Below are 25,026 nucleotides of genomic sequence, written 5' to 3' on the forward strand. Positions count from 1 at the left end.
TCTTTAATGGCTCAAGCTGTTGACGTATAGGGTGAACTATTTAAAACACACAAGCCAGAGTGTTCACAGCAGTTCTGTCGGTTTGCTAAAAATTACGAGTGCAAGTGAGCATATTTATTTTCGGCTTTAATAGATGTTGTTCTTTGTCTTGATGAGGTGAATTGCGCAATATGTTCAGTAGTGAAAGTTTATATCTAAATATGCAGCTGTGCAATTGGGGTAATTCCATTCCAAGCAAGGAGAATGTATGGAACTGTCTTGTGGTTGTCATACTGAAAATGAATTATTTAAAAGGAGTATTGCTAGTTTGACAGTCATACTTAACAACTTTAGGTTACTTGTCTAATAATTAAGGAATATGGTTTCGACATCCAGATGTCTGGATAACTCTCAGCATGTTATATGTGAGAATGTTGCATACCCTTCTCCCCTAAGTGGACAACTAAGAGTAGAGTTGATAGGTTACCAAGTGAAGGTAGTGGTAATTGATGGGATAAATGTAGGCTAGCAATGCCATGGATAGAAAGCGTGGGAGATGGTTGTTTTTTAATTATATTTTTGTTGCTGGTGTTGCTATTATTCTCTCTCTCTCTCTCTTTTCTTCTTGTTGAATGGTTATACTCTGCATATGGAAAGGGGTAACGAAGATGTCTTTTACATAAGGTGCATTAATGAAATATGACGGTTCTCATTATGGATGCGGAAACATGTTCTGTTCTCAAGACTCTTGGTAGTTTTCTTACTCAAAGTCAACATGTTTTCTAATGTAGTTTATTCATGGGCATAGGAATTATACTTCTGATTAAAAAAAAAAAGCTCTTTTTATCTTGGATCTTATTAGAACTGGATTATGGAGCAATGGAGAAGAACTAAGATATGTTAGTGACATGGCTGGTTCATCCAATGGTGACTTTTTGCATTTATTCTGTCTTGTGTTTATATATGCCTTGGATGTCAATTTTTCTGTTTTGAGCATGTAGTGCATGAGCTTGTTCCATGTCCTTGTCTTGTTGGTGGTTGCGTGATAAAATATTTGTTGGGACTCCTTTCACCCAACAATTCTCCGGTGAGTGAATTTTTTCCCTTCAAGTAGATGAACAAAACAGAAAGAAGGTTTTTGTGTCACATCCATGACTACTACTGGGTGCCGTTGGGGTGTGGTTATGCCAAGGGACTCAGGTTTCTCTGATCAGGTGCAGTCTTGAGTTCCTGTGAGAGTGAAAATCTTTTTCTCTGTGCTACTCATATCCTGCAAAGAGATGAAAATTTTATGAATAGAATACATGGTCTTCTGAGTAGATTCATACAAGTCTAAATAAATTTGTCAGATTGTTTACCTGAGCTTCCTCAGAAGCAACTCGTCCTTATTCAGACTTTTATGTGAGATGTTTGAATTGTTCTTCTTCATGTGTACTGTTTTTTCATGTAACAAGAGAAGGTGTTGTATTTGACATGTCTTCTCTTTCTAGTTGGTTGTCAATTAAAGTTCTGTTAGATAAGATTGCTGAGTTAAAGTCATAGAGGGTTTTCAATACGAATTAGCAAACATCTCAGGGAAAAAAAAGTAAATAAAACAGAAAGATATTGAGATACAACTATAATATCCCATGGACAAGCACAAAGCACCAGCACATGACACCACAACCCCTGGTGAGATTGAACCCAAGAAATTAAACTAGAAAATCTTTGTGACCCTTGAGCAAAAGGCGATGCACAAAGCTTGAATCTGGGTGAAAGTATTGCCATCAATTCTTTGTTTTGTTCCTACCTTATCAACCTTGTTATTCTCTTTTGTTATGAACACTTTTAACCTTTATCAGTGATCTTTACCATTTTGTTTTCTTTTTATGACACTGGTTGTCAAACTTGATATTCTTTTCCCTCATGGTGGGAAGCTGGCTGTGTGATAACAGCCACTGCTGGCACTGCAGAGGAGGCAGCCTTTGTATTGAGCATTCTACTGTTTGATATGTGCATAAATAAGTTTATATCGATTCATTTATATACCATTTACTTAAGGAATGCTTATTTAGTTGTGTTGATAAACGTAATCAATGCATATATTTGATGCCTTCAATACTTACTACTGTCTTGTTTTTTTCAAATCTTAATTATGAGAAAAAAATTGTGCCTTCCTCTTCCTTCTTCCTGAGCACTTCCTTAAATAATTAGTTTATTTAACTAATTTTATATATCTTAAAATTTATTTATGGCCGAGTCAGGTAGCACCGATCCGAGTTGATAAACCATATTTGGAAGTCACGACATTAAACAAGTCATGAGGGAAGAATCAGAGGAACTCGTAGAGAATGAGGTGAGTCTGAGTTTGACTCTCATATCGATTCAACCGAGTTGCAAAATATGTGTATAATTTAATTATTAAACATTTCACTGTTTTTAAACATTAAAAAAATACTTTTAGAAGCTATTTTTGATCATTTTAATATTCTTTTTGAAGTTGATTTATGGTCGAGTCTCCCTTTAGAAGTTAGTTGGCCAAGTTGGGTGGTGGATCGAGCTGAGTTAGAATCTTACTCTACCGAGTCAAATTCCCATCTATTAGACTATTAAACTTTATATCTGTGTTATTCTGCAATGAGTTATGCTAAACAAGTACTTATACCCTACAAAATTCAAAGTTTATACCTCGAAAATCATTAGTTTATTTAACTAATTTTATATACTATATTAAATGCAATTTGGCCGAGTCCGGTAGCACCGATCCGAGTTGGCAAACCATATTTAGAAGTCACGACATTAAACAAGTCATGAGGGACGAATCAGAGGAACTCGTTGAAAACAAGGTGAGTCTGTTTGACTCTTACCGAGTTACAAAATCATGCGAGAAACTAATACGGTTTACCTCATTTCGATAAAGATAAGGGTTTATGAAGAAAGAAAATGTGTAAATTTCTTTTGCTTGTGCCGTCACGCAGGCAGTGCCATTTTCGTAATATTTGCCAACTCTTTCCAAACTATAAATAGCCCGCCGTCTGCCTAGAGTGAATTTCATTTGCGGAGCCAAGAGCTAGTGGGTTCAGTTAGGGTTTTTAGGGTTGGGACTCCGCTCGTCGGGTTAAAAGAAAGATCGAGGCCATGACTGCTCAGACACAAGAAGAGCTCCTCGCGGCTCATCTTGAGCAGCAAAAGATCAATGTACTCTTTTTCTTCATTATCCGTTTCTGCTGTTTATTTGCCTTTTCGTATGTTTTATTGTTTTGTAGACCTGCATGTTTGTTTTTGCGGGGCGATTGTTATTTATTTTTGTAAAGCATTGAAATTTCGGTTATAGCGCTTGCATCTTAGTCTAGGTTTCAGAAAGAATGGCATCTGATGTTTCGAACTTGTGCTGCGCATAGGATGCCACACGACAATGAGCTTGGGTTTTTTAATGCATTCTGTCTGATCAACCGTTATGTACGAGGCTCGATGGAAGAATGATTGCTTCATGTTGTCCCCATTGATTAATTTTTTATTTTTTATTCGTGCTTTGAGAGCGAGTGAGGATGGAAAAACATTGACAAATGGTTTCACTAATGGATTTTGGCTGTTGAACTCTGATCGCTGCTAAGTGCATAGCGTGGATGGATTGTTTATCCAACTGCATGTAACCCCTATGGGCATTGCATTCAAAGTCGAACTCTTGTAATTGTTCATGCTCTGGCAGGTGCTGAGATTTCATTAAAATTGTTGATCTGCGGTTGATGAAGTCATTTCATGAGTCCATCTTACTCTCTCTTTTCTATCTTTGTATGTGATGTTATTGAGTTACAAGTTTTTTTTTGGTATTTTTTATGTCTAATTTTCAGTTTTTGTCTTTGAAATGGGCATTCTATTTAGGCTGCATTTATAACTTATAACCTAATATCCACAGGTAGAGATTATTATTTTTTAATGTTCTTTATTAAATTGTTTCATATTTGTGAGGCAAGTTTTTACCCACAAGCATGTTAAATGGGGAACTTGTAAACCAAAACAATGATAATTCTCTGTTTGTACCTTCTCATATTTGTGCTTAGACTGATCCTTTAGCTATTTTCTTACTATCATATCAGGTATTTTTTAAGCATTGCATCTGTTTTTAAACAGCTTATACTCGTTTTTCTCAATTGCCACTTGTGATGTTAAGGGTCATTGAATATTCTCATTGAGAATCTCAGACTGTGTTCCTGTGTTTATTTTGACATTGATGCTTGATATAAGTGTTAGTCATTTAGATTGACCCGGTGACCAGGTTAGTACGTGAAACTGTTTTCATCAATGGACACATAAAACGTTGCTTTGGATCTTCTCAAATCACAGTTGAATCTTTATCTTTCTTTTTTGAGTTTGCTTTGCATGCATGTTTCTCTTCCAGATCCGTAAATTATTCGTATTTGTGACTTGCTTAGGTTCATAAGTGTTTCTGGTAATTGTGTAGCCTGATGATCCTGTGGTTGAAGACGAGGATGAGGATGAGGATGAGGACGAGGATGAGGATGAGGACGAAGATGAGGATGATGCTGAAGGTAAGTCAACTTTTACCTTCCTGATTGAAATTCAAATGCTAAAAGGCTGCATATTCTTTTGAAAAAGACACATTCACACAAAAAAAATTACTGAATTCAAAGCAGTTTCACTGATGAACAAAAACATGAAAGATGGGATGACATTAGCATGAAATGATCACCCCAAAAACATGTAAAAAGTGTGAATATGATACAATCATCTGAGAAGAACAGTTTTTACTATTGTCATCTTCATTTGAAATTTTGCAGAACAACAAGAAGGAGATGCAAGTGGTAGGTCAAAGCAGAGCAGAAGTGAGAAGAAGAGTCGGAAGGCTATGCTCAAGCTGGGAATGAAACCCATTCCTAGTGTCAGTCGTGTTACCGTGAAAAAGAGTAAAAATGTTTGTTCTCTATTCACCCTATCTAAGGGCATCATGCTTTTCCTCTTCTAATTCTACAGTTCTAACATTCTGTATTGTTTGTTTGGATAGATACTGTTTGTTATCTCGAAGCCAGATGTTTTTAAGAGCCCAACATCTGACACATATGTCATATTCGGAGAAGCAAAGATTGAAGATTTGAGCTCGCAACTTCAGACACAAGCTGCAGAACAGTTCAAGGCCCCTGATCTTAGCCATGTGATATCCAAGCCCGAGTCATCAGCCATGGTTCAGGACGATGAAGAAGTTGATGAGACAGGCGTGGAGCCTAAGGATATAGAATTGGTAATGACACAAGCTGGAGTGTCTAGGGCGAAGGCAGTTAAGGCCCTCAAGGCCGCAGATGGTGACATTGTGACTGCGATCATGGAGTTGACGAACTAGTTCAATACGTCACAAAGAAGCGTATCGTTCCCTTGGCCTGTTATTTCTTATATAGTTATTTACTCATGACTCAATGTTGTACTAGTAATGCTAGAAACAAGTTTGACTTTGGATTTTGAGAGATTTGCGTTGAATTTTTGGAAAAAAAAAATCTTGAATTGCCCAAGACCTCCGTCAGAGAATTTCGTTGGATTTCATGTTCTTTTCTGATTAGTAGGGTTGCTGATGGCGCGTGGATGATGCAGAAGCTGAAGTCCTCGTAGCACCAGCAGCAGCTATTGTTCTTATACTTCAGTGATCTATTTTAGATCAGGTTCTCCCTCTGATTTTAGGGACTACGAGGCTAAAGAGTAAAACCAAAGCCTTCAAGAGTGTCGCTGTTCTTTAGTTGTCTGTAAACTTTGATTTAGCTGTTGGTTTTAATTTGAGGTTTATAATGTTTTTCATATTATTATTAAGGTGTTGAAGAATATTCTTCTAAATAATGGACGAAGTCGCGAAGAGTACATTCGACCAAATAACTTAATAATTTTAATTTATATACACTTTATTAACTATATTTGTATTTATTTAAGATAAACAGAAATTATGTTTATTTGATGGTAATTTCATAAAACTAAACGTATTATAAAACTATTTCACTTACAAAACTTTGTTATTCAAATTAGATGAAACCAACAATTAGCAATATAATTCATATTTATGTCAAAATCTAAAATGAAATTATAACCAAATTGAATTGTTATTCAAATATCTTGAATAATCTAATTTTATAATTTTTTAGTAAATTAAATGAAATTATATTTATTTTATCACAAAAAATTCTTTTTGTGACAAAAAATCGTCAATAATTCTTTTTGTGTAAGGTTACACTAAATCATTAACACAAAAATTACATTCCATCAGTAACTCAAACTATAGCATGCTTTTTTTTTTCCCCCCCTTGGTGAAGTTACACAAGATTTAGAATATATCTGGAAAAAAATAATATTTCTTTCAGATTTGACAGGGATTAGGCGCTCATTTTCCTCCATTTTCCTGAGCAAAACAATTAAACCTTTTTATACTAAATAAAAGACCCCGGTTCTCGCCGGTATATTTAAACGAAATTGTGATCCTGTACGTTTTCAAATAAATCTTCTGTAATAAAATTTCCACTCACGAACGGTAAGCGGATTCGTGAAATTCAAAATCGATTAATGGGGCTTGCGTCGATCCGTAAATAAACGGCAAGCTAGGTGTGAAACAAAAATCTTTAGTTGGGTGTCACAAAGAAGCGCAGACAACAATAAGACGATTGGAATAAATTCCGAGGGAAGATGACACCAAATTCTCTGTTCAACCAACAAATTTTCCATATATGGTACGTTTGAATTATCCATTTACCAGTATTGCCTACATAAATCTCCTGTCACGAGCCTCAGTCAAAACCAGTGGATGTCATGATTCAACGACTGATGACATCGGAACGAATAAACAGAGCCACGGGATCGGAGCAATCAGAAGAATCTAAGCACAAGGCACAAAGGAATAGCAGCAACAACAACAACCACATCATTCACCACAAGATCTTACAAAATGACACTTATTAACAAAAATGATGTTCAGAAGAGTTTGAAACAAGCAAAAATGAAACAAAGAAAGACCACATTATGGTTTCTATACATCAAGGCTTACTAAAGCCTGCAGTTAACTTTAAACAAGGGCTTCTTTGGATCTTTGCAGATGCTACGGTCTTTGACCACTGACACTCCACCAGATAATACAGATCGGTTGAAACATGGGAATGACAGGTGAACCATGACCAAAATACGAAAACACAAACAGGACTACCACAAAGACATCAGATCTTAATAATCAAAAGGCCATCCAGAGTAACTCATCTGGTTAAGATCTTCATGGGCTGGTGTTGCTGAACTGCTCCCCCCTGACTCGGTATGATTAGAAGAATTCGAGTTTGAGGAACGGAATGGCCACCAAAATGAGAAAGGATTCCGGCGCCCTGAGTTCTCTTCATTGCCTTCTCTACCACTGCTATTATTGGTCCCAACATTTCTGTTACTACTACTTGAACTCTGACGACTAGTTCTTGTCCGAGGTGTATTAGATGCCTGTGGTGGCAGCTCAAGGCGACAAACAGGACAAGAATTATGCTGAACCAACCATGGGACAATACATTCAGAGTGGTAGATATGCTTACATGGCATCTCTCTGCATTCAGTGCCCAATTCAAATCTTTCCTTACAAACAGGGCAGTGGGAATCACCACGCAAGTGGCGCTGGGTTATTTTTACAGTGGGCATTGCCTCTATAGAGGATCTAGGAGCTGGAGGTGGACCTCTCTGATCATTTCTGGTAAGTTGCTCAATAAGTTCATCCAAACCTGGGCCAACAAAGTAATCACTGATGTTTGCCCGCCTCAATCCAACACCAGGACCCCCATTAAAGAGGACTTCAATTCCGCCACCTTCTGACATTCTAACTGGAATTTGACCCCTGAATATCAACCAAGGACTAGAACCAAAACCTAAGCCATGATCCTGAATGAGACTAGGTCTTCCTCTAACATCAAGATCACGAGTTCTTCCTGCCATCCGCTGTCTCATAAGAGCCGAGAAAGCTTCCATGATTCCTAATCTCGGTTCTCGGTCTTCATCAAAGTCCAACCCGAAGAAATCATTAGGGCCAGTGCTATCCATGTCACTTAGGTCTTGCACAAAGCCCCCATGACAGTAAGGGCAGACTGGGTCTCTAGCACGAAGATGAACAGTTCGCCTGCATCTGTAGCACCAGTGAGTACTTCCACCACTCGACATTATTTCCTTTCTCAAACAGTCTCCACCAAATTTTCGGGAAAAACCTTAGACAAGCAAATGTACGGATGCAACCAAAGCCTCTATTTGCACGGATCTGATCCTCCTTGCTTTCAATTAGACTCTTGCTCAACAGCTAGCAGCAGTAAGGAACAACAGAATAAATAAAGAATTCTACTATCATGGCATATTCACAAACAAGTAAAAGCATGCCACATATTTCTGACAGAAATGAACTGCCATTTACTAATCAAACATCCAAAGAAATTCAAAACTTGAAAAGAAACATGCATGCTTTGGTCCTCCAGAGATAAAATTTGTCATTGGGAAACATTAGTTTCTCTTTGGGACCAAATCGACGCGCATAACCACATTTATAATAATTACAGTGGAATGAGCAGAAGTCATACAGAAGTGACCACTAAAGTCTTTAATCCTTTACCAGCATTTTTTCATCAAGAGGAAAAAAACATTCTCTCTATCAAAAAGAAGCAGGAAGCAATTAGAAAAACGAACATTCAAGTAATAAATTACTGAAAGAAAGCTAGCGTCAAATCAGTACAATTCATACAACCAAAACTACAGCTACCCAAGACATCATTACATTCAGAAATTTCAGATGACTGTCAAATTGCATACCTTAATTTCAAAAGACAAAGTTGAGCTAAACCCCAAAAAATATGAAACAAAAAAAAGAAGAAGAAGAAAAATGAGACAATTAACACGAACTAACCAGAAATAGAGATCAGACAAAAATTATACAAGACACAGATTAGGGGAAAAAGAAGAAGAGCAAAGTACAAGAATCGCAAAACGAAACATCTTCGATCACTTCGTCAAATTGACACAGACTAACGAAATAGAAAGCAATCGAAAAGCAAGAAAAGAGTAAACATAAGAGTCAAGCGACAAACTCAAAGAAGAACAGAAAAATGAGACGTACTCGAACTCCATGGAACAGAGTACCCTCAAGGAAAGAGAAGAGAGGCTCTTCGGAAACCCCACTGTCTAGGGTTGGAAAAACCGAGAGGCGTTGAGGCAGGAAGAGAGATGAGAGTGGTGAAGAAAAATGAAATAGAAATTACGAGAACCACAACGAAGAGCTCTTTCTTCGAATACGCCCGGTGCGCACGTCGCTCCATTTCCACTATTTCCTCGTCGTTATTGATTACGTGCTAGCAAACGAGATGCGAGTACCGTCCTCTCTACCAGTTTCTCTTAATGACTGGGCCTCCCTGCAATTAATGGGCCTAATGAGAATACTTGACATGTGCTAAAACCTAAATGATTAAGCAGTGTTGGGTAGCTCAATTAATGATTATTGAGTCAAACCTAGTTCACGAAGTATTGACCCTGCAACACAAAATAAGGGAAGGGAGTTCTAACTAGGTTTGGGTACCCTCGCATCTAGTCGAACCAAACTTGAACTTGTATATATTCTAGTTGGGTTTGATTTAAATAGATCAATCTCGATCTCAACTTCGAGCCTAAAATTGAACTCAAGATCGAACCCAAGAATTTTAATAGTGTTTGAGCTCGAGTTGAGTTCAAACTCAAACCTATATTTAAAATTTTGTATAAAATACTTATCAAATAAATTATACAAAAAATTGGGCACGACCTTAGCATAAAATTGTACATAAATACTAAAACCATTAAATTTTATCACCCTAAATTTGATGAAGAATGTGACCTACTACTTGTGAAAACACCCATCAAGGTAATACTTAAAAACAATCCCTTCATTACTAGTCTCTATATTATATATAGATACATATTCATTATAAATATCAAATAAGGTTTGTCGAACTAAGTTTATATTCATTTTAGGTACCACTCCAGAATCTATATCTGAAAAATACAATTCGATCAATCTTAATTTGACTTTTGGATCCAAAACTGAAGCAACCCATCAACAAATTGCATTCACCCTATTATTTTTCGAATTTTTCTTTCATCCTACTAACTATTATCCTAAAGAAAATAATTTTTATTAGTAGAATGAAAATAATTTTTATTTTAGAATAAAAATTCAAAACTTCTTTTATCCTATATACCTCACTAAGGTACAAATTAGAAGCAAGGTAGTCACACCCAAAAATTATATTAGTGACTACATTAAAAACTTTTAGAATCTCAAACACTATTTTAACTTTTTCCCATTTATCAAGACTTGGCAAACAATTATAAGTTAACTTTCTATCTTGAAATCAAGGAAATCCATCTTTGAATTTTAATACAAAAGACAACATGTTATATGTGTAGTTCCAACAAGTTGGACAATCAATAACCAACCTTTTTATACTTAGCTGTAGTTATAATACAATTTCATAAAAAAAGAAGTGTGAAGTCTAACTTAAATTAATGAATTTAAAACTCTCACACACATTCTCAATGATATATTTAATTACAACAAGACCATTTTGGACTAATAAGTTCAAAATATGAACACAACAACCCACATGAAATAACTCCCCCCACAAACCAATTTTTTATTTATTGAAAAATCATCTTTCAAAATTCTCATACATACATCTCATTATATGCAGTATTAGTCGGGTTCAAGTTTGAAGAATCGGTTTTTTTTTTCAGGTTTGGGTTTCAGGATCGATGATCAGGTTCAGATTTTGGTAAACTCGATCCTGAAACCCGACCGTTCCCACCCCTAGCTCTAACCCTCTACTTCCGTTTGTAAAATGAGAGAGAAGGGAGGGGGGTTTCAGTGCCCCTCTCCTCCCCATTTTCTTTCATCATCCGTTCGCAGCTGACCGGTTTGGTCGCATTAGTACAGGTCCAGCTGGGAGTGCACGATACGCATCCCAAGCGCCTTCCCACATTCAGAAAATGACAAGACAAAGCAACAATAATGGCAAGGAAGATGATATTGAGTGTCACCGTCTCAGCCCTTTCTCAATTATTGACTCCACGCATTGCCGTTCGCGACACCCACAACCTGTTTGTTCAAAGTCCTCTGATCTCTCTTTCTCTTGCCCCTTCCCTAAACAAAACCTAATTATTCGCTTACCCTTTTGGAAGAGATTCCCGTTACACATGTAGTTCAGTTTGTTTTAATTAAGTATCACATATAATTGAATTGATTAATGTAATAGGACAAAAAGAAGTAAACACCCTTTTGTTTAATTCGAAGAAAAATCTGTCTTTTGTTTAAGAAAGACTAGATCGATTAACAAAAAGAGTATCCATACCATTTTTTAATTCAATTATTGCTCCAAGTGTTTAAAGAGACTTGAAGATCCTGTTGCTAATTAGCTACCTAATTAGCTAATTAAGTAATGCTCCACATAGAGGGGCTTAAGCATACTTCATCTTTCACTTACGATTGATTGTCATGGTTGGAAATAAGCGACTGTTCAAGGTTTTGTTTAAATTTTATAATGTATGTAGAAATTCATTTATACTTACACTGTCCTCTTCCTTTGGTTTTCATTCAATTCTTCTCCATTTTAGAGTTTGTGTGCCATTTTTAAGTAAAACGGGTGGTTTTTATCAGTTACATAGACCCAACGAAAATAAGAGATTAGGAAGCATTCATCTCTCTCTAGCTATCAATAAGTTAAAAACCACGGCTCCATTAGAAGAAAATGGTGTTAAATACAATCCGGGCTACACAAATTCCCATATCAGCTCATACAAATTATTTATAACCCTTTACTATCATGGTGATGCATACTGTAACTTGAAAGACCCAGCCAAACCAATTGTTCGGACTGTGCAAGAGAGACATGTCTGCTTGTTTGTACTGACAGTTGGAGAATGGGATCAGAGTTATAAGTCATCTTTTAAATGTAACTTGACAAACAAATTATTATAAGTCATAAACAACAATCGTTATGCCAGAGGTAACAGTTCAAGAACAAACAAAATCAATCACAGTTTACAAGTCATAATTGGTAACAACAGAAATAGGTGGCACCTCAGAGAGCTACAGAGGGAGGTTCATTTGAGGTGTTTGTTATGATAAACTGAGCTTCTCTTTGATACTGAAAATAATGGGTACATTGGTGATGAAATCCTCCACATGGGCTTCGGAGAAACCATATGATTTAAGGAAAGTAAGTACAGAATACAGCTTTCTTATCTTCTTTTGCTCCAGTTGAAGCTATTCCGACTCACAGACGTCAATTTTTCCGTTCTCAAGTTCAAGTCGGAGCTTATCAGAGACGACAACAGCTGCTTTCAGAGAGAACCCAAATGTGTTTATGAGGTCTTGAACAGTTTCAGACAGCGGCGGCGACGACGAAGTGGAGGTTTTCAAGAATCTGAGAGATTGGAATTGCGAAACGTAGAAGCCCAACAGCCTCCTCAGAAAACAAATAAAAAATGCAGCATCTCATGCGATGGAACTGGCTGTTATGTAAACGATAAACTTATTCTGTTCATTTAGAATACGTCTTACACCCTACATGATTGGACAAAATTTTTACAGAAGTGATTTGAATATATATAACATATAACATATAATTTAAGAATCAAGTCATCAAATTCATCTACAATATGCCAGGGGTAATCAAGAATTATAGTTCAAGAATAAGGTGATTAAGCCACATAGGTGTAGATGTTTAGATCTACAAAATTATTTAGTAGAGAAGGAGAGAACATAAGGCCTCTGTTTACACAAATAAAAGCGCAGAGAAACTACACTAGGAACCATATACATGGGTGTACACTCAGTAATAAAAACACTCTATTCAAGCCTAAGAACATTCAAATCATGATTTTGGGAGGTTGCTGAGTCTCCAGGTTTCTTTCTTTACAAGGAAAAGCATTTGAATAGGGGAATTCATAATTTGAACAGCAAAGCCAGATGAGGGTTTAGCATCCAAGACAAAACTATCTGCAACTACAAAGGCTGAATTCTGCTGGTGAGCAACACAAACCTGAAAGTCAAGACATTTATAACCTGATGCAATTGATCTGCCACCAAAACCTGAGATACAACAGAGGATTAGGAAGACTCTTTAAGCAGATTTCCCAATGGAGCCTTTTCATTCATCTCACACCCAAGCTATATTGGACATCTTCTGAGCCCAAAGGAAACAGGCCAAAATACAACCTTACTAGACCAGTAAGACAATCCTTCCAAAGTTTTTTTTAGAAAAAGAAATTAAAATTTGTTACCAAAATTCTAAACATAGTACGTCCTTTGTAGGGGCAAGAAGTTTAGTTAAGGGCACTTTTCGCAGAAACAACAATGGCACTTTTTTCAAAGGTTGGGCTAGCATACTTCCCTTTACCCTCAGAAAATCCAGTATGATGCTAAAAAGCCTCAACAGCCATTTACTTTAAAGCATAATATCATCCAGTTTTATCCTCATATAGACTAAGGCCTGAACTGCATTGAAATGTCTTAACCAGTATTGACCTAAAAATTCCGCTAACTATAGAAGCTATTCACAGCCAAGCATGATATTTGCCCATACATGAAACCTTTCATGCAATCATAGAAGCAAAAAAGGAAAAAAAAATAGAAAACCTACATAGGAACACACAACTACTCTTTACTCTACAACACTAAGCTGCACTTTCTATCTTCAAAGTTCTTACTTGAAAAAATGACATTTCAAACAAATAGCATTCTGGCTACTCTCCATTTCCAATGAGGAAAAGAAAGCATTCCAACACTTCCCATTCCAACAAATAGCATTCTGGCTATTCTCCATTTCCAACGAGGAAAAGAAAGCATTCCAACACTTCCCAAGCATTTAAATAGGATTCTCAACACTGCACTACTGTTGAAACAAGTGATGGTATTCTAACACAGAAAGAAAATGGCCAGACATGAACAGAAAGCACTAAAATATAGACAAAGTAGAAGAGCTAAGAACCAGACAGAAACATTGAAAATCAATAAGATATGAATGCAATGTAGGCATGCAGCTGTGTTTTAGTTCTTTTCAGCCAATGTTACTACATGGCTTTCAGTGAACTAGCAATAAATCTGGCTTCTCTATCAAAATGGAGAACTTATAGTTCATACGTCACACTGCTCCAGATGGGATCAAACAAATATACAGGATATGGGTCTTTAAAAATTCTGTAGAAACCTTTCTCCATGTTGGACAAGTAAAAGATCGTCAAGAAACATGCTTTTTGCCAAAAATCGAACCTTATCATCTTCCCAACTTCATGGCTCACTGTGAATTCCTTCTAGACGGCTTTCACAGTGAAAATCAATCACAGTTTACAACTCAATCATTAGCAGCAGTTAATAGGTGGCATCTCAGAGAGCTACAGGAGGAGATTGCTTGAGGTGTTTCTTCGAGAAACTAAGCTTCCTTTTGGAGACAGTTGTGCAAGATGCAACACCGCACTCACAACTGCTCTTTCTTTCTCTAGAAAAGGGGTCCCATGTATTGAGCTAAGACCCAGCCAAGAAAGAAATCTTCTCATTTGACATATTAATTTAAAAATCTGGAGCAAGAAGATACACATATTTTGCAATAAGACTGCCAGGAAAACAAAGTTGCTTCTCAGGTGATACATAAATTAGAATATTTTCAGAAATGAGGGGGGGTGAAGAGAGAGAGAGAGAGAGAGAGAGAGAGAGAGTATACTGAAAAGAAAAGGCAAGAAAAAGGCAAAGGAAAAGAAATAAAAAATAAGGTTATATCCATTAATTAACTGTGTGGAGACATATGTCTACCAATAAGGAACCTACAAAACAATACAAACAGGAGGCAAGAAACATAAAACATACTACATCCCGCCCAGTTGTCCACCTTCAGTTCTACCTACCGTACCACCAAGTTTGGCCCGCTGATAAACCTCCATTAAACCCTGAACTTCATGGAAGTACTTGGTCACAAATCTGTCCATGAAAGACTTCTCCGAAAGACCAAAAGCCCAAAGAAAAGTTTGACTAGTCATAAGCTTCTTCGACTTTAGTACTTCTATAACAGCATATCTTGGAACTATCCTTTCTTCAAAGCTGTACATAAGAAGCGCTGGGTATGTACACAAAACCGTTGGCTCCAACTTCATTGTGTTTACACAAAAATCCATCACTTTACAGATCTTTTCCTCAGAGCGCACTACAATAAAAGGCGCTTTCCTAAAAGCTATCATGACTTCTTCTTCAGACAACCCCAAACTCTTCATCATCTTGATCTTTTTTTGCCAATTCTGACTACTCAATGAAAACTTTGCTATCAAAGCATAAACAAACAAAGAAGAACTGGGTCGTAGGCCTAATTCTTTTACCCATTGGACAAGTTCAGAAAACTTTTCTTGTTTTTGTGTATATATTCGCGGATATCGTGAAATCATTCTTGAAAGAGCCATAGCTGGTACACCTTCATCTATTAAAACTGCAACATTAGGGATAACTGTTTCCTCAAAATCAAATGATAACAACCACTTCCAGCGCTTAAGTACTTTCATAATCCGATCGTTAGTTTGAAGAATTTTTGTGAGGGCAGTGAAGGATGGTCTTAAATAATTGTTCAGACTTCTTTTCAAAATGAATGGATTTAGAACAATGATATCTGCTACATCCGATATTGAGAAGCCCATGTCAAGAAAAAATTGTATTTTCGGCTGGAGATTGCCGTTAACTTTGATTCTGAAAACAAAGGGTGCACTGATGATGAAATCTTCAACATGGGCTTTTGAGAAGCCGTGCGATTTGAGGAAAGTAAGTACAGAATCTAAATTTCTTATCTTCTTTTGTTCAAGTAAAAGCTTTTCCGACGCGCAGACATCATTTTTTCCGCTCTCAAGTTCAAGTCGAAGCTTATCAGAGACGGTCACAGCTATTTTCGGAGAGAGCCCATATGTGTTCATAATACATTGAACAGTTTCAGACAGCGGCGACGTCGAAGTGGAGGTTTTCAAGAATCTGAGACATTGAGTCCTAGGCCTAAAAAGAAAAAGGGACATCTCATGCGACGGAAGTGGACTATGATGGAAAAATGAGTTACCTTTCTTTTCAAGGTTCCAACCCGGTAGAAGGAGCCTTACTTGAGAGAGTTGACTGTGATTCTCGTAAGCATTTTCTTTCTGGACTTGTTAGGGCTTTCTCCGAGATCGCGAAGAAGGAGACGACCAACGCTCTCATCTACCCCGCCAAAAGTTGAGGAAATGGTTTCGTTTATGAACCGCGTCCTAAATCGTTCAGACAGATTTTTTTATTTTTTATAAAATTTTCTCTTCTCTTTTCCATATATACAAATATCGTCTGATAAATTTTATAAAAATGTTAATAATTCTCTTGATTCTGATTCTAATTTCTAAGAAATTTTTCGGTTCATTTCTCCTAAAAAATACTCTTCGACCATTTAAATTTTGATTTAAAGATGTCTTATTGAAGATAATTTAAATTATAGAAATTTCTTTTTAATCTACGCAGCTTTCATTTTTCTTGGCCTCTCAAAAACCCATCAATTACTTTATTTTCACTTTTATTTATATAAAAATATATTAATGTAACATAATAATTAAGAAAAATGACTCTGTTTGAAACCCAAAAAAAATGAAAATAGGACCTTTATTATTTTAAAAATTAGTTAATAAAAATAAAATAATGATCAAATAAAAATTGTAACGATCTTGATGATCACATTTCATTAACAATTGTCACCGTGCCAGGGGTAGCAATCTTCGGATTAACCAGAATTGTAGTAATTGTAGTTCAAGAACAAGATAATCGTTAAGCCAAATGCAGTAAAAGTTTAAATTTACAGAATTATTGAGTAGAGAAGGAAGAGGACATAAGGCCTGTAATCAGGCTGTTTACACAAATAAAAGGATAGAGAAACTTAGCAACCATATACATGGATGTTCTGTCAGTAATAAAAACACTCCCCACAAGCCTAAGAACGTTCAAATCATGAATTCATGCCCTTAACAGGATGATCAAGATTTTGGGGGGTTGCTGAGTATCCAGGTTTCTTTCTTTAGAAGGAAAAGTATTTGAATAGGGTAATTCATTATTTGAACAGCAGAGCCAGATGGGGATATTTAGAATCCAAGACAAATTATCAGCATCCAAAATGGCTGAATCCTGCTTGCTTTCAACACAAACCTGACAGTCAGACCTTTATAAGCTGATGCAATTGATCTGTGACAAAACCTGAGATAGAACAGAGGATTAAGCAGATTTCCCCATACAGACTTCTCATTCATGACACACAAGCCATTTTTTATATCTTCTGAGCCCAAAGTAAACAAGCCAAAAACAACCTTCCTAAACCAGCAAAACAATAATTCCAGTTTCTTTTGGAAAGAGAAACAAATATTGTGTAATAAAGTTTCTAAACACATTACATAATTTGTAGGGGAAACAAGTGCAGTTAAGGGCCCTCTCACAGAAGCATATTATTCTGCACGCCTTTAACGCGATCATAGGAGAAAAAATGAAAACCGGCTTAGACACGTGTAGAAGACAACCATTCTTTATTCTACAACACAACAGTGCTCTTACTTGAAACAACGGCATTTCAAACAAATAGCACTCTGGCTATTCTCCATTTCCAACAAGAAAGGAAAGCATTCCAACACTTTTCCAAGCAATTGATAGGATTATCGACACTGCACTACTCTCGATACAAGCAGTGTTATTCTGACAAAGCAAGAGAATGGCAAGACATGAACCAAAAGCACTGGATACGCTAAATAGACTTAGTAGAACAGCTAAGAATCAGATTAAACACTGCAAATGAACATGACATGCATGCAATGTAAGTATGCCATGTAATTGAGAATTGTGTTTTAGTTGTTTCCAGTCAACATCACTACATGGTCTTCAGTGAACAAGTTGAGCAATATTTCTGGCTTATCCTTAAAAGAGTTGGAGAACCTAGAGTTCATAATTCAACACTGCTTCACACAGAATCAAATAGATATATAGGGGATAGGTCTTTAAAGATTCAGTTAGCCACCTTTCTCCGCGTTGGACAGATAAAAGATAGGCAAGACCAATGCCCTTTGCCAACAATGCAACCTTATAATCTTTACAACTACATGGCTAGCTGAGGATTCCTTTTAGACAGCTTCTGCAGTGAGAATCAATCAGTTTAGAAGTTTAGCAACAGTTATAGGTGGACATTTCAGAGAGCAACACAGGAAGATTAGTTTGACGTGTTTCTTATGAGAAACATAGCTTCCTTTTGGAGACAGTTGTTCAAGAAGCTAGACCCCCACATAATTGTTCTTTCTTTCCTTAAGAAAGGGGACCCATGTATTGTACTAAGACCTAGCCAGGAAAGAAATTTGCTTTTTAAATGACAAACTAAATTGAAAATCAGGAAAACGGTGATACACAAATGTTGAAACACAAGACCAGGGGCATTTTGGTCATTTTAACTTATTGTTATTTGTATTTCTTGATGTAATCTTGTTCTACATGTCAAACTATGTTTATGGACAAAATTTCATGTAAAGAGGAGACGTAGAATAGGAGATATAAAGAATTAGAGTTTTTCACTTAAAGTAGGAGCAATGTTGTAAATTGTACTCAACCCTAACCTATAAATAGACATGAAGGTCCTCCATCTCAGTTTCTTTCTCAATTTACTGATCTCCATTTTCTCTCCCTCTCATTCTCTCTCTTCAACCTTCTTTCTTCTTACTTTTTACAATGTATTTTGTAATAAGACTGAACCAGTAAAGGAACTTGTCTCAAGTGATTAATTAAAAGAGAGAGAGAGAGAGTATACTAAAAAGAAAAGGCAAGAAAAAAAAATTAAAAATTAAAGTTATAGCCATTAATGAACTGTGTCGAGACATATGTCAACCAAAAAGAGACCTAAAAAAAAAATACAAACAGGAGGGAGAAAACAAATAACATACTACATCCCACCCAGTTCTCCACCTTCAGTTCTACCTCCCACAGCATCAAGCTTGGCCTGCTGATACACCTGCCTTAAGCCCTGAACTTCATCAAGCACTTGGTCTCAAATCTGTCCATGAAAATCTTCTCTGGAAGACCAAAGCCCAAAGAAAAGTTTCATTACTAATCAGCTTCTTCAAATTCAGTACTTCTATAACGGCAACCATCCTTCAACAGAAGAAACAATACCGAACATAAACACAGATGTGCAGTCAATACCAAAAAAAACTCTCCATAAGCAAGGACCATCCAAATCATGAACATTGAAACAATACAAAACATAAACATAGATGTGCAGTCAATACCAAAAAAAACTCTCCGTAAGCTAGGACCATCCAAATCATGAATTAATATTCTTCAAAGACTTTTAGTGGGATTCTTTTGCAAGGCAAAAGATGTTATGAGAGGTTAAAAAATGTAAAGAGAAGCAGATAGTTATGTGTGGGCAAAATAATTGGGCTGGCGGGTGCTAGCATACAAATAATAAGGGTATGCTTGTAATTAATTTTATAAGCAGAAGGGTAAAAATAGAAAGGGAGCTTCAGCTATGGGACATATTTGTTGTAATTGTAAAACTTGAAGGGTAGAATAGGAAGAGTAGGAGTTGCTTAGAAATAGGATGTCTCTTTGTAGAAGTTACTTGGGAAGTTTCTTTGAAAGTAGGAAGTTGCTCCCCTAGTAGCTTCTTAGAAGTTTCCTGTTTGATTAAGCCTCTAGTATTTTCCTAGTTTGGATAGTTCCTATTTTGATTAGGCTTAGATTAGGAGTTTCTCTTCCATTAAAATTATGTAATTATTAGCATTTATAAATAGAGAAGGCTGGTGTCCTCAAGCCCTAATTTATTTTTCTTTTACTACTTTCTTACTTGTAATTAGTTATCCTTTAAATCTTCCAATTAGGTTTGTACTGGGAGAAAAAACTTCCTTCTCAAGTGATACATTAACTAGAACACTTTCCGAATCAGAAGAGAAAGAGAGAGAGAATAGGAGTGAAATAGAGAGAGAGGCTGTACTCAAAAGAAAAAACAAGAAAAAAAGGCAAGAAAAAAGTAATAAAAAATGTTTAAAGGTCACAATTCTATTGATGAACTGTGTGAAGACATAACTCTACCAAGAAAGGGAACTAAAAGAACAATACAAACAGGAGTGACAGAAACAGATAACAAACTACATCCCGCCCAGTTCTCCACCTTCAGTTCTACCTCCCATTGCCCCAAGTTTGGCCTGCTGATACACCTCTGCTAAACCCTGAACTTTATGCAAGTATCTGGTCACAAATCTGTCCATGAAAGTCTTCTCCGGAATAGTAAAAACCCAAAGAAAAGTTTCACTTTCCATCAGCTTATGAGATTTCAGTACTTTTATAACAGCATATCTTGGAACCGTCCTCTCTTCAAAGTTGTGCATAATAAGCGTTGGGTATGAACACAAAACCTTTGGCTCCAACTTCATTGTGTTTACACAGAAATACATCACTTTACAGATCTTCTCTTCAGAGCGCTTTAAGATAAAAGGAGCTCTCCTAAAAGCTATCATGACTTCTTCTTCAGACAACCCAAAACTCTTCATTATCTTGATTTTTTTTTGCCAATTCTGACTACTCAATGAAACCTTTGCTAAAATAGCAGGAACAAACATGGAAGAATTGGGTTGGAGGCCTAATTCCTTAGCCCATTGGACAAGTTTAACAAGCCTTTCCCGTTTTTGTATCAATGCCCGCGGGTTTTCTACCATCAATTTTGAAATAGTCGTGCTCGGTACACCTTGGTCTACTAAAACTGCAAAGTTAGGGATTATTACTCTCCTAATAACATCAAATGATAACAGCGAATGCCAGCGCCTAAATACTGTCATAATCCGATCGTTAGTATGAAGAATTTTTGTGAGGACAGAGAATGTTGGTCTTAAATAATTGTCGAGACTTCTTCTCAAAATGGATGGATTTCCAACAATGATCCTTGCTATATCAGATCTTGAGAGTCCCATGTAAAGAAAAAATTCAATTTTCGGTTGGAGATTGCAGTCAACTTTAACATTGAAAACTTGGGATGCACCAGTGATAAAATCTTCCACATGGGCTTCTGAAAAACCCTGTGATTTGAGGAATGCAAGCACAGAAACAAACTTCCGTAACTTCTGTTGCTCAAGTTGAAGCTTTTTCGATGCGGAGACGCCAGTTTTTCTGTTCTCAAGTTCAAGTCGGAGCTTCTCGGAGACAGCGGAAGCTGTTTTCAGCGAGAGCCCACATGTGTTTATAAGATATTGAACAGAGTCAGACAGCGGCGGCGGCGTCGAAGAAGCGGGTGTTTTCAAGAATTTGAGAGATTGGTATTGCAAAACATGGAAGCTCAAAAGCCTCCTCACAAACAAATGTAACATCTCATAAGAGGGAAGGATTTGGGACGAAAAAAAGAATTACCTTTATTTCCTCAGTCCAACCCGGAAGGAAGGCGCTTTACTTGAGGGAGTTCATTGTGATTCTCGTAATCCTGCTCTTGTTAGGGCTTTTCCTTGATATTGCTCCAGGTAGGAAACGATCGACGGAATCATCGAGCATGAGCATCATGAACCGGGTCCAATGATCAACTGTTTTTGGTAGGACAAACTTCGGTTTACATGATAAAGAAAACACCTAAATTACTATTTTATGAAATTTTTATATTAAAAATTTTTAAAAAAAATCTCTTCTTTGACAACCCAATAGTGTTCATTATCGTTTCCCTTAACAACTCTGACTACTCATTGGGTTTCAGGCCTTCTGCCCATTCGACAAGTTTTGCAAGCTATTCCTGTTTCTGTGTCAACACGGCAGTTCGGTCGGAGAATGCTTAAAACATTGACCTGTTGTGTATCACCGGTGATGCGGAAAGTAGGGAGGATGAACAGGTCCAAGAGTGTTAAGCTGATTTTAGGCTCATGTGGGGATCAGGCTGCAGTCACATCCTGTTGGATTACTGGGTTCGACCTGAAATATGGCTTGAATTCGGAGGACTTGGAATGAAAACAGAACCGATTTAAATTATCTTCTTTTGTATTAACAGATATGAGCAAATTAGAAATTATTTGTGGTTCTTCAAGACTTTTACAGCTGCAGCATCCCATCTACAGTTTCAGCCTCACAGAACCTTTCATCAATGAGATGGTCAAAACCACATCGCTGTGTAAAACCAAAATAAGCCCTACTCACTGTCGCTTTCGTTATGTATAAGATTCAAATACGCCTTACCTACATAAAATTTGTGCAATTCCCGTCCATGATTTCTTTTCCAACTAAAAGGAAAAAACAAATAAATGATAAAGAGCACCACGGCCTGGTCCACTAGAACATCATACAGGTGCGAAAAAAAAACGATTAACGCGTACGCGACTAAATAGCAGAGTCGATGGAAAAAATTTCAAGCCTTTGCATGATCTAATAAGCACTCGTATTGCAGAGACCGTTTCTATATAAGCCACATAAATCATCTCTCAAATAGATTGAAAAACATGAACCTCAAACAGAATTTAATCTGGGCAAAATTACTAATACTGACTAGTGAACCCAATCAAAACTTTGGATACTACCCATTTAGATTTTGTTGAAGACCACGATATCACAGCTTTGAACGTACTCGTTTATAGGCTCTTCCGTGAGGTGCTCCTCAATGAGACCGTCAACAGAGACAAGGTCATCCACAATTGTCATCATGATCTGGAGCTTCTTAATACCGTAACCAACAGGGACAAGCTTTGCTGCAAACAGGAACATTATGAGAAATTGTTTGAATTACCCCATCAGATAAAACGTATAAAAAAGAACCTATCAAGAAGAAATATTAAATCTGGCTCAAGACATGCAAAAATTTTGAGATTAGGGAGATCACGTACATGCTCCCCACAGGAGGCCAGGCATTTCAACACCACGAACAGCCTCCTCCAGTTTCTTCATGTCAGTTTCATCGTCCCAAGGTTTCACATCCAGGACGACTGAGGATTTCCCACCTGAAATTAGAAAAGGTAAACTAATAATTAGTGGAATTGAAAGCAAAATAACTTTTAGACCTAATTACTCGACTAGTTTAAGAAATCAACGGCAATCTGGTAAACAAAAGAGATTCTCACTTTCTTTCTTCTTTGCAGTGGCCTTTGCAGCTGTCCTTTCCTCAGCTGCTTTCTTGTCCTCCTCCGTCTCTTCTCCAAAGAGATCCAAATCATCATCATCATCATCTGCTGCTGGTGCAGCATCCTATAAGATTCAGGCAATATGTTAGCTTACCATTTTGTATCAAATGCACTTTGATGGAAAAATGTAAATACAAAGTTCAAGCTTCACAGCTTAGGTCAAGAACATATATATTGCCTACAACATTGCACCACTGGAAAGACACTGTTTACCATTTAGTGGACAAAAAAAATTGAACCAAAAAACTTAAAAATGGAAACTTCGTGACTAGCAAAATTAGACCCCAACACTTGAATCTTGAGTAACATGAATGCCAAAGAATATAATGCATAAAAAGAGTAGTAAAAATTTAATCTTATGGCCCCAGTAGAACAATAAAAAGTGCCAACCAGACCTTAGCTTCCTCAGCAGGCGCAGCTGCGGGAGTGGCTTGGCCAGCAAACCTTACACCAACTGCTGTGCCAGGGAACCTGAAAAAACTTAGATGTCAGGAATAGAAATGGATAAAGCAACACAGCAGACACTCGTGATTTAAAATAAAGATCAGATGGATCCAAACGCAAAGGATCAAACATTACAGAATGTCAACGTGGCTCACGACCCTTGAGACATCCAACATGAGACCACCGACCAACAAACCAAAAGATTTGTAATAACTACAGTCAAAATAATAGTAATGACAATTTTACATTGAACGAATCTGGGAAAGCTTAAAGCAACCCTGGTACGTTTAAAGACCTTACCAGATTATTACAAGAGTAATAACAGTTTTAGCGATAAATGAAACCGTTTTCCTCAATATGAAAATAAGAATTATAAACAACACAAGCAAAACATGTTATTTAATTGTTCACAGAATGAATGAGAAGAAAAGCATTCAAGATATATAACATACACGTTTCTTGCAAAAATCACGGTTAACATAAGAGCAAATCGAAGAACCAAAGTCAAACAAAAATTGATTAAACTAACAAACCTTGCAGCTAAGTGTGAAGATACCGTCTCGTACCACCGAGCAGCATTGGGAAAACCTCCTCCGGGTTTCTTTATCACCGCCGCAAAAACATTGACATCGTCTCGAGTAAGCTGATCTCTGAATGTTGCAAAGTCAGTGAGGGAACACTTGGTTAAGTAACCAGAAGAGAGAAAAACTTAAGTAAAATAGTGCAATTACAACATAGAAGAAAAGGCACACTATCTGGAATCGGAGAATGCACAATTAAGTTTCGATGCGATAAAGAAATTGAGATTCCGATGCTGATACAGATGGAATACGATTGCGACACTTCAAATCTACTTTCCGACACGGCTAATGAATGAGAATGCACATCAACTACATGGAAAGCAGACTGAACAGCAGAAATTACCCGGAAATGTAGGTTTTCCCGGCGAGGTACTCGTCGAGGGCTTTGACCCCAGACTCGGTGTGGAGATCGGAGAAAGAAACGGCCATTGCAAAGATAAATAATAATTAAACGGCAGAAACCCTATAAACGATGGAAACCCTAGCAGCCGCTGAACAGAGGCGAAGCCAAGCAGCAGGGACGGATATTTATATCAAAGTAACGGTAGATTTGTACTAGCATGCTGTTGATAGCCTATGAGACTCGTATGTTAAAACTTCAGATTTTAGAAGAAATATTATCATTAATGTCCAAAATAATATATTCAATAAATAAATGTAAGGTTCATATTAAAAATAGCTAATTGGCTGAAAAACATTTCCATAAAAGAGCAAGGTCACAGCTACCGGTGACATCGAGCCAACAAAAATCGAACTTGCATCTGTACGAGTTTGCGGAGTCGGAGGAGGGGTCCAATGGGAAAAGTTAGCGGGTCCCGCCTATTAGACCATTTACTCTGCGAGTATTCGTGTGGATTCTGTTCCC

At 37.0% G+C, this 25,026-nt stretch overlaps 4 protein-coding genes and 1 long non-coding RNA gene across 7 annotated transcripts; 1 reads left to right on the forward strand and 4 right to left on the reverse strand.

The window, feature by feature from the left end:
• The first annotated feature begins 3,023 nt into the window (after positions 1-3,023).
• LOC137956801 (nascent polypeptide-associated complex subunit alpha-like protein 1) lies at positions 3,024-5,702 on the forward strand. Its single transcript, XM_068804428.1, has 4 exons — positions 3,024-3,156; positions 4,421-4,508; positions 4,758-4,891; positions 4,982-5,702. Exons 1-4 carry the CDS (start codon positions 3,097-3,099, stop codon positions 5,312-5,314), a joined length of 615 nt encoding a protein of 204 aa, XP_068660529.1. The 5' UTR covers positions 3,024-3,096; the 3' UTR covers positions 5,315-5,702.
• A 1,145-nt stretch (positions 5,703-6,847) lies between these two features.
• Positions 6,848-9,199, reverse strand: LOC137955900 (probable E3 ubiquitin-protein ligase RHC1A). Its single transcript, XM_068803107.1, has 2 exons — positions 9,071-9,199; positions 6,848-8,263 (listed from the first exon to the last, which is right to left on the reverse strand). The coding sequence occupies exon 2, from the start codon at positions 8,128-8,130 to the stop codon at positions 7,165-7,167; it is 966 nt and encodes a 321-aa protein (XP_068659208.1). The 5' UTR covers positions 8,131-8,263; positions 9,071-9,199; the 3' UTR covers positions 6,848-7,164.
• Positions 9,200-16,761: 7,562 nt separating this feature from the next.
• On the reverse strand, positions 16,762-21,549 carry LOC137956225 (uncharacterized). 3 transcript variants are annotated; one of them, XR_011113224.1, is made up of 3 exons: positions 21,395-21,549; positions 18,937-19,065; positions 16,762-17,218 (listed from the first exon to the last, which is right to left on the reverse strand). It is a non-coding gene; the product is annotated as an uncharacterized lncRNA (long non-coding RNA). The 3 variants fall into 3 exon arrangements; XR_011113223.1 differs by lacking the exon at positions 16,762-17,218 and having other exon boundaries at positions 18,819-19,065; XR_011113225.1 differs by lacking the exon at positions 16,762-17,218 and having other exon boundaries at positions 18,819-19,144.
• Positions 19,696-21,378, reverse strand: LOC137956224 (transcription termination factor MTERF9, chloroplastic-like). The gene has a single exon (XM_068803611.1). The coding sequence runs from the start codon at positions 21,352-21,354 to the stop codon at positions 20,143-20,145; it is 1,212 nt and encodes a 403-aa protein (XP_068659712.1). The 5' UTR covers positions 21,355-21,378; the 3' UTR covers positions 19,696-20,142.
• An 834-nt stretch (positions 21,550-22,383) lies between the features above and the next one.
• LOC137956004 (elongation factor 1-beta-like) lies at positions 22,384-24,675 on the reverse strand. The gene is made up of 6 exons (XM_068803280.1): positions 24,505-24,675; positions 24,114-24,230; positions 23,532-23,607; positions 23,077-23,200; positions 22,843-22,956; positions 22,384-22,707 (listed from the first exon to the last, which is right to left on the reverse strand). The coding sequence occupies exons 1-6, from the start codon at positions 24,588-24,590 to the stop codon at positions 22,544-22,546; spliced, it is 681 nt and encodes a 226-aa protein (XP_068659381.1). The 5' UTR covers positions 24,591-24,675; the 3' UTR covers positions 22,384-22,543.
• Between the last annotated feature and the right edge of the window lie 351 nt (positions 24,676-25,026).

Source organism: Aristolochia californica, unplaced genomic scaffold, assembly GCF_029961685.1.
Source record: "Aristolochia californica isolate CCGP_79_NKW_82.1479 unplaced genomic scaffold, dmAriCali1.0.hap1 SCAF_2, whole genome shotgun sequence".
Taxonomy (NCBI): Eukaryota; Viridiplantae; Streptophyta; class Magnoliopsida; order Piperales; family Aristolochiaceae; genus Aristolochia; species Aristolochia californica.